The sequence below is a fragment of the Trachymyrmex septentrionalis genome, unplaced genomic scaffold, assembly GCF_001594115.1.
Source record: "Trachymyrmex septentrionalis isolate Tsep2-gDNA-1 unplaced genomic scaffold, Tsep1.0 scaffold16, whole genome shotgun sequence".
In the NCBI taxonomy this organism is placed as follows: Eukaryota; Metazoa; Arthropoda; class Insecta; order Hymenoptera; family Formicidae; genus Trachymyrmex; species Trachymyrmex septentrionalis.
Genome location: NW_017304758.1, coordinates 748,819 through 758,595, shown reverse-complemented (window position 1 = coordinate 758,595; position 9,777 = coordinate 748,819). Strand labels below are relative to the sequence as shown.

The following is a 9,777-nucleotide window of genomic DNA, read 5'->3' as shown; positions in this document are numbered from 1 at the left end:
GATCAAATTCATATTAATAGTTCTAGAACGGTTAATACTTAATTTTTATACTTACTGTGAGTTTCAATTTTTGAAATTTAATATTTCTGTAATATCAATACTTGCACTTTTTTAGTTTTTGGAGTAGAAGCTGCTGATTTAACATCCACCACAACAGGACTTGATTTAGATTCCATGTTAGACAGAAGCGATTCCGATCTCAGTACCACTGATGCAAGGACAATTAGGAAACAATTGGAAGGATTAGAAAATATGTACAGTGAAGTAAGTATGATACTATTTTAATAAAATCACATTCGTTGTCTTTTTATTATTTTTTTTTCTTCTATGAGAATAAGGATGCATAAAATTAAAAAAAAAAAAGACTCATTACTCTTTCATTCTTTTGAAATTAAAAATACATGTTGTGTTACTGAAAAAAAATTTAAAAAAAAATTTATTTAAAATATTTCTTCATCATTTTATTAACATAACTCAAGTAGAAGCAAGACGTGATATTTTGTATTTATCTTCCATTGCAAGTTAAAAAAACATTAAACATATTGCTTTTTCTAGTCGCAAAGAAATGGCAGTGTATGTTAAAGTTAACGAAGACGTCGTATATGCGCGCGTTGAAAAGGGCTGGTACAAACGTAATTGAATTTATTTTAATTTGCATGCGAAAAAAAAATTGTCGCAGGTACTTAAATTACTCGGCGGGAGCGTGAAAAAGAGACGGAAGGCGAGAGGACTTACTAGCTATGGTTCAGTTTCGTCGTTACCGACATCCTCCGTGTCATCAAGGCCTGTCACGAGGCATCATGACAAACGTAGATCTCACGTGATTGACGATAGAATGAAGAAAGCCAAAGATATTAAGGTGGGTGAGGTTTATTTATATACAATAAAACTTCGTTTATCCTCAAACTTGTTGAGGGAGAGAACAGTTCGATAACTGAATGATACGGATAACTGATGAACTGGATAATAGAGGTTCTCTATCTCTCCTTTCTACCAGTATTTATTAGTTCCGATAATAGGAACTTACAGAAAACTGAAGTCGAACACGACAAGCTGCTATTATCTGAAATACGACGTTATTCGGATAATAGGAGCTAATAATTCGGATATTTGGAAGTGAACATCTGTTCGTATAAATAGAATGCAGGTAAACGAAGTTCTACTGTACATATATTTGGCGTTTTATTTAATTAATTAATTTAATAATTCAATAATTTTCATTAAGATTTATCCTCTCACATAATGCTCTATTCAATCTTTCACAGAAAGATTTAAAATATGAAACGTACTACATTTTTGTTAAAGTCGCTAAATAAATGGCTTGTACAAAGAAAAATTATTAATTTTAATTATTATTTAAAATAATTATTATTACGAAATCACGGTGAAACGTATTGTTTAGAGCATCAACAAGCGTTTTCAGCGACTGGAGTCGCACGTGGTGACACTGGCAAGATCAGTGGCTCACCTGAGTTCGGAGATGAGAACCCAACATCTGATGATACAGGTGAGAAAACCAGTTAACAACACTTACGGTATAAAACGAGCTAGAATTTCCAAGATTCTACTACTATCAGGTTTTCGCAGGAAATGGAGAGCATAAAGTGCGAGATCGCAGCTCTCAGAACTCAAACGAGCATGGCGATGGTGAGATCGCAGTCGCAGCCCCTAATCAAGGATTCGGAACTGCCGGCACTTTCGAATCCCTCGAGAGTGAAGAAGCTGACCAAGTTTTTCGGCACGGAACCCCCTCTCATCAGACTGTTCCTGAGGGAACTTGGGTATGAGGTATGTGCCCCACATTCGTTTGCTACGTTATGCCGGTTTTGCGAAGAAAAGCAACTGATTCCTCGATCAATCTGAAATAGCTTTTTCTTAGATGAAGATATATTCATCTGAATTATAAATTTTTTAACTAATGAAACTGTGCACTATTCTTTGATTGAAATTTCTGTCTTCAATGATAGTTACAATTTTAGAAATACGCAACCGCTTTCGAAAAAGAGAAAGTCGGGATGGTGGAGTTGCCTTACCTGAGCGAGGAAAGACTTCAAAAGATGGGGGTTCCCTTAGGTCCAAGATTAAGAATCCTTCAGGAAGCAAGAATCTCGGTGTGCAAGGATCCGATTTACGTAGTGTAAATCCTGTGAACGGTGCAAAAACGTTTCGCAACGCGAGCAGACGGAATTGCGAAAAAAAATCCGGATAAAGAGGAAAGAACAAAGAACGGGAGATATTCGTTTTGTGCCGTTGACCGATGAACGCATTAGAACGTTCCTCGAGGCGTTTCTCGTAAACGAACTCGAAACAGTCCGTTTGAACGACAGCTCTTTTCCCCGTTTCAATCAATAGCCGTCTGAAAGCTACGCTCTTCGAAACGCTGAAATTGTTTCGCCACGTCTTTAGGTTGACAAATTTGTTCTATTGTAAGTTCACCGCTGCACATTTTCTAGAGAAAAAGATCCGACAATATGTAGTCAATTAGTAAAATAATAACTTAATCAACGTAAAAGTGCTTTTATTTGAGATAGATTAAAATTTGAAGAATTAATTTTGAGTACACATTTGCGTGTTTAAATAAATAAAAACTTAGTATAAAAAAGGCTAGTACGAAAAATTAAAATATCTAAAGAGAATATTTTAAATAATATATTATTTATTGTTATATCATAAATGATATTACAAATCTTTATAATACTAATAGTCTTCGTATAATATCGTCTTTTCGAACGAATTTTTCGAAAGTACGCTACATATTGATCGTTTCAGCTAATTTCAAACATATTTGTTTCGAATATATTTATATAATCCAGATATCATCGTAATCATTCCTGGAATATTTCGCATTTTCTCGTTATCGTAAATCGATAATGCGTTTCTTCGAATATTGCGAAATAATTGGCTTGCGATGGAAGTTATGCTGGGATTAAAACAGAGACTTTGAATTATGAACTTTAAATTATGTACTTAATGTTGTTTATACACTTTTCTTGTGTTGTATCAAAGAATTAATAATAAATGAGCATCAAGGAAGAATGACAATGCTCTAATGTATAATTATAATATATAATTTTCAGATAAGAAATAAATCACTATTTACGAGGGAATTAATCAAAATGTAAATACGATACTACTGATAAATTATTGGTAGTCCTAGGAGATTTATATCATTTTTGTATTTCTATACAAGAAGAGTAGAGATCCTCGAGGATCTCAACTCTTGTATCGTTTGGTAAATAATGAGATTACTACGTACATTTAGATTATATGTGCGGGTTGAAAGCCGATGTTACGGTTCTACCGTGTGCCGTATTCGTGGCGTTGATAAAGTCGATGATTATACACATAAACGCGAAAAGAGCTGCGCACATTGGGAACAACACAATCTCACACAAGTATGTTTGCCAAAGAAACGTACATCGTCCAAGTGGTATGGCCGAGATTTTTTCATTATACATTCCAATATTGCAATATCTTTTTTTCGATAACATTGCATAAATATTAATTATTTTCAATTATTACGTTGCATTACATTGCAAAAGTCTATACCCCATTCTATGAGAAGTGGTGGGTATTTTCTGCCAATTTTGAAAAATCGTATATAAACATTTTGTAGAACATTCAGTAAAATATAAAAAAATGAGACTGTGAAATTTTTTATTACTGAATGTATTACTTTAAAGATTCTGTTTATCTTGAAATAGATATAGATAATTTATGCAGAATAATTAGATTTGGCGTAAAATGAAGTTTTTGCGATATATTTTTGCTCGTCTCATATTTTTATTATCCGAAATTTCGGTCGCATGGCAGCATGCGCCGCGTTATGTCGATACCAAAGAATCGATACCTGTTCCCTTGTCGCAACGACAACAATAATCGCTGCTTGTGATCGCGGGTCACAGGAACGAAAAGACACGCCACTATGATGCGAGTAAAAGAACTCTGTTATTCTCGAAAGAATTCTAATTCGAGAATACATAGACTGTGTGTGTGTGTGTAAGAATGTAAAGTTATTAAAAAATAATGTGCATCATTAATGCATTGTTAATAAATTTGATTGTATTTCCAGCAATTAGCTCTGATTAATATATTAAGAACGATAGACAAATTAAGAGTTTCTAGCTGGTGCTACGTATCTCCATTTTCACTATTTCTTCTGACAATATACTTATTAAGTATTGTACAGTTAATTAGTTCTCTGTAATTATTTCTATTATTATATTAATTATTATATTATTATTATTGTATTATTAATATTATTTTCCTTTTAATATTTGTATTATTATTAATATAATGATAATAATAACAATATCACATGTTTTGTTAAATTTTGTATTTAATAAATGATATTATTGCAGGTAAAATTCTCTTCTAGGATTTATTTAATACCAATAAATGTTCATTAGTTGCACAATGTTAAGCGGCTTACAAAGCTGCTTTAATAATGCAACAACTGGAAATACCAGAATTGATGGGACGTTTGTACATAGCATTGTTTCTTGCTTCACGTACAATTAGTATCAATGCTTGTTAGCAGAAATATAGAAACATTAATAGTTTCAGAATTAAAAATTATGATATTTAAAGCACATACCGTATTTTTTGTAACTATTAGAATTTGTTATCGGTATAACAATTCTTTGCTTCTTTTCATTGTCGTCGACGAAAATTAGTGTGCAAAAATTTACACGATGTGTTTTCTGAACTTTTTGCCGCGGCCAGTTCCTGCGTGAATCAACCGCTTTCAATTGAATAATTGCGCATTAACTGTTACAACGTATGCCGTACGAGTCGGGCCAAGTGATCTGTTATTATGGCCCCTGACCTCGGGCCACGCCGAGCTGCGCTCGGACGATAATTATTTCATTTACGGTTATCCTCGATCGATTGTAACACGGACCGGAAGCGCCTCCTTCGTGCAATGAGATTTTTAACAATTGGTTTATTATTACACGTGCATCTGACAATGGCCGCGCTAATCGTCGCGTTAATTGTAACTTCTGACAGAAATGTCTTGATGGGTGGATCCACGAAAGTGAGATAACAATACATTTCATTGAAACTTCTTTTTTATCTTGTGTAATAACGTTAATGGTGAGATTTCTTTTAGTTATAGGCAGATAGATAATTAATTTTTTTCATGTTTAAAGTACTTGAAACATATTACGCAAATTATATTGTGACGTTAATTTTAGCTAAAGCCAATTAGATTTAATATCGTTAAACGATGTTTTGTTCTGATATAGAAATAGCTTTTTTTTTAATAATTAATGTATTTAATTATTTAATTATTAATATGGAATTATATTAATATCAAATCAATATTGATAAGTTAAATTAAGAAAGTTAATTTAAAATCGTTTTTTTTTAGTTTAAAAAATTATAGACTACAAATCAAAATAAATAGTAATTTCCAAAATTTATACTTCAATCAGTATTGCAATATTTATTGATTACCACTTTGCAATCAAACAATAAGTAATTGAAATATCAATCTTCTGTCTTGGCGCCATTAATCTAATCTAACTCGGTCGGTCGCTCATTTGCTCGTGTACCCTAGTCTGACTCTACTGTACAACCCACGAATATAATTATCGCAGGCGCCGCGGATGGATGTAACATTATGAAGATAAATGAAACTGATATTCCCTCCCGACGACAAATAAATACGAGAAACAATTAAAGAAACAATTGTGAAAGAAACAATAATAGACATTGAACGAATAAAAATCGTTTGATCGATGAACTTAATTGACTGTCGGATGAAAAATAATGCTTCCGATTATGTTCGACGGATGACCCACATTCCTACTTTTCTTCGTTGAAGACAAAAGTATCAAAGTGATTGAGTTTAAAATGATCTAAGAGACCGCGAGTTAGATGAGCTCGCACGCCGTTACTTGGCGCGTATTGTAAATTTCGACAGAATCGACGGCGAGACCGTCTTCCGGTCACTTTTATCAGGAAATGCACAATTTAACAATTGTGGCCAATTATTTTTCTAGCAGTCTCGTCTTTGATTGGACATCTGAGGCCGCGTTACATTGTGGGCCTTTGCATCGCACGGTGTGTCACATGTGACTGAACGAACGATCGTCTATTGTGTCGTCTATTGTGTCTTTCTTATGTTTGTCCAAGGATGTTTTGCATATACAGATTGAATCACATGGTCGTTGTATTATATTAGTAACTTATTGTTGCTAATGTATGGGTGAATAGAAATATTAACTTGAATTTGAAAAATGATTTTGAATTATAAATATATGCATTAGAAAATCATATAAAGTTTAAAGTAAAATGAGCACACATTTGAATAAAATTGTTTTTTATTACAAAAAAATTTTTATTAATATATAAAATAAATAAAATTAATATGTATTGTGTTATACTTGACATATATACAACAAAAAATATCTGATATTTCTTTAAATGAATAATATATTTTTAACAATTTTTATTGGACAGAAAGGTCACTAAAATATATTATTAATTCAATTTCTTGCAATGTGTATGTGTATGTGTGTTCATAAATCCAATTGGTTTCCGTAGATAGATCACTTCGGAAATAGCAAAATTAAAACTCGTGCAATTATAATTTATGTCTAATGACATATAGACTTCACTGATCACATTTCAAATATAAACGCGTTTCACTTGAAACATTTAGAAAATAAGTGACGCCTGGTTAGTATAAAAATGGATTTACTTTTTAAAAACGCAGAATAAAGGCTGGAATTCGCATAGTCTATTCTTAAATTTAACCGTCTTAAGATGCCCTAAACCAGTCGCAGAGCCGTATATAGCATTTGAGACATTACTTATAAAGGTGATCTTGAAATAAAAATGGACTATGAATACCAGTTACAGAGATTTCTTCATTTCTTCCTTGCAGTATTCATCTATTATAAATTATAATGGCTTTACTTCGATTGCAAAAGGAATTATCTCGTGGCGGTAAAGTCAATATTATCTCTAATTAATGAGTTTTATTTGTAACTAGACTGATTTGATTTCACGTTTTAGAACGTGTATATAAATATATGAATAACACAAGATAAGAATAATTTTAAAAATCTAATATGTATTCCATAAATCTAAGCTTATACTTCAAATATTTTTAAAATAAAATTGAAACATCTCAAAAAAAAATTAAATAGATTTTTAATACAATTTCTACGAAATATTTTCACGTATTTGTTGAGAATTTTTAATTGATTATAATAATTATATATATATTTTTATAAATCTGTTTAATTATTATTATTATTCTAATAAATTTATTGTATTTGAAATATATAACATAAAGATGGGTATAATGGAACGCAATGTTATTGATATGAATATCATTTATTTCACTAAATTCTTGATTGGCGAATTATAATCATTGCGAAGGATGATACATTGAAAATTTAAGAACAACAATTTCATTTTACCAATTTAATTTGAAACATAAAACAGCATTCTTGTCCTTGTTCATTCCACAACTTCCATTTGAGATCATATGTTCGCTGTAATAAAAGAAGGGAAGACATTTTTTTAAAAAACATTTTAAAATCAATTTACTCGTTTTATTTCAGAAACGCTTATGTGTTGTACATAAATTTTCTTTCTACATTTAGAATTACGTTTAAATGACATTACATTTAGAATTACGTTTCATGTCTCTACATCGGTTTGGCATTTCAATATTTGACTAGATTTCAATGTAAAAAGTAACTATGTGGGATGTCAACAAACTTGTAGAGATATTTACATAAGAATCAGAATGGAGATCGAAGCATCACTTACCGTAGGGAATTTCTTAGAGATAGGCAATGCCACTGAATACGTTTGCTTTTGACCAGGCGAAGCTGGGCAAGTGGTGGATGGGCAGGCATCGACTGGCATACCTAAGAATGGTAAATCTACGATCTCAGAAGCCCAGTATGCCCTACTAGATAACGAGCCGTTGAATACTGAAACAAAAAATATATATATATCGTTAATAATCACGCATGATCGCTTGAATCGCAAAACTGATATGTTTTGGAAAGTAAAAAATATCTTTTTATTTAAAAATAAAAATGAAAGTATAAAGCAAGAACATTTTTAATTGATTTCATAATTATATCACGTAAAAGGAATAAGAATTGCTATTCAAATAGGGATTTAATACTCAGTAAACACCAATTAACGATAACATAATATACAACTTTATATAATTTCATACTTATATCAATAATAACTGTTACTTACTATATGTGTTATATTACATTTATATTGTTGAATGTGAAATTATAATATTGATATTATATTACTGTTAGTTGGTATTTACTGGATACTACAATAGGTAATATAATAAAATTAATCGATCGTGATATAAATGGTTTTTCATATTAAATCGCTGAGTATTAAATCGCTATTTGAATAGCAATTTTTATTCCTTTTACGTGATATAATTATTTTATTGGTATTTCTCACTGGTAGCATTCCAAAAATTCTTCTGTTTCATGTTTGGCTCAAAACATATCAATATGATTTACAATAATTTCTTACAATCATTAATTGTTATATTTTATTTTCCAATTTCTTATATAAATATCAAACTAAATGTGAAATATTTAATTATATACATAAAAATGTAATCTATTTTATTTTATTTCTAATCACAAATTTACAAAGTTGAAAGTGTGTTCTTATTCATTATTACTTATTATTATATGTACGTTAAGCATGCATGATATTTTAAATACACTTACGGGGGGTGTAGTCAAAACTTATGCTTGCATCTTGACCCTTCTTTAAAGAACAGGGCTTTCTTTCTTCGGCTTCTCTGCATGGATCAACGCGTACTTCGTGAATGGTACATTGTACAGTATTTTGTTCGGCTGAAACATAATAAGATTTCATAAAGAATTTACTTGTACATGTAAAGTCGATTAAAAATTTTTATATCTTATGAGACAGAAAGAAAGAAAAAATCTAATAAATCAATATAAAAATTGTATTACCTATAGTCAGTTTTTTTGATTAGTTGACTCATTCTACGATTAATTCTAATAACAAATATATTGTAAGATCTCTCTTTCAAATTAACTATCTTATTCCTCTTTCATAATTTAGCGTTTTTTTATTTTTTAAATATATATCGTTTATCAGTATACAACATGTCATTAATTTATGTTAATCAATTCGAAGTAAAGTATTTCTTAGACGTTAATTTTACATGTTTTCCTAAGCTAAGCAAAATATATGCTGCGTAAGAAAATTTTTGCGTAACGTTTCTCATGAGTTAAATCAATATCTCATTTTAGTATATCTACATAACTCAAAAGTTTCATTTTTCTTCCGTAATCTGTAAGGAATGCTGAGATAAGCATGAGTGAACTTCGATAAAAGGAACAGAAAAAAATACAAGTACAACGACACGGCATGTATCATTGACGTTAGAATCTCGACAGATCGATGTAAACTAATTCGAAACTGCGAAGTTTCTGCTTGACGAGATATAAGTATTTTAATATTTTTCCTGCAAAATATATTGGATATTTGATTCATCCTTTGCGCCTCGCGGATGACTTGATTATAAATTATAAGAGCAAGCAGCGTTGGAGAAACTTTCTCGAATATTCGATAAATGTAAAAAATTTATAAAATGTAAAATACCTTATATATGTCTCTCCTATGTCGAAGTTTTACCGCTTCATTGATTCAACATATTCCTCTTTGAGAGATATTTTATTCGAGAAGTTTATCTGTTCTCTTTTTCTCATGACTTGATGTTGCTCGTCTATA

The 9,777-nt window shown here is 30.8% G+C and overlaps 2 protein-coding genes across 3 annotated transcripts in view; one reads left to right on the top strand and one right to left on the bottom strand.

Annotated features, from left to right (window-relative positions):
* Window positions 1-2,463, top strand: part of LOC108746161 — a 72,065-nt gene extending 69,602 nt beyond the window's left edge. For both annotated transcript variants that reach the window (XM_018482755.1, XM_018482754.1), the window contains 5 exons: window positions 116-264; window positions 680-859; window positions 1,403-1,507; window positions 1,588-1,788; window positions 1,980-2,463. In XM_018482755.1, coding sequence (XP_018338257.1) covers window positions 116-264; window positions 680-859; window positions 1,403-1,507; window positions 1,588-1,788; window positions 1,980-2,141 — 797 coding nt within the window. In that variant the 3' untranslated portion in view covers window positions 2,142-2,463. The remainder of the gene's footprint in view (window positions 1-115; window positions 265-679; window positions 860-1,402; window positions 1,508-1,587; window positions 1,789-1,979) is intronic.
* A 4,894-nt stretch (window positions 2,464-7,357) lies between these two features.
* Window positions 7,358-9,777, bottom strand: part of LOC108745970 (MD-2-related lipid-recognition protein-like) — a 4,836-nt gene continuing 2,416 nt past the window's right edge. The window contains exons 2-4 of the mRNA XM_018482418.1: window positions 8,742-8,870; window positions 7,792-7,958; window positions 7,358-7,511 (exon numbers count right to left, since the gene is read on the bottom strand). Coding sequence (XP_018337920.1) covers window positions 7,428-7,511; window positions 7,792-7,958; window positions 8,742-8,870 — 380 coding nt within the window. The 3' untranslated portion in view covers window positions 7,358-7,427. The remainder of the gene's footprint in view (window positions 7,512-7,791; window positions 7,959-8,741; window positions 8,871-9,777) is intronic.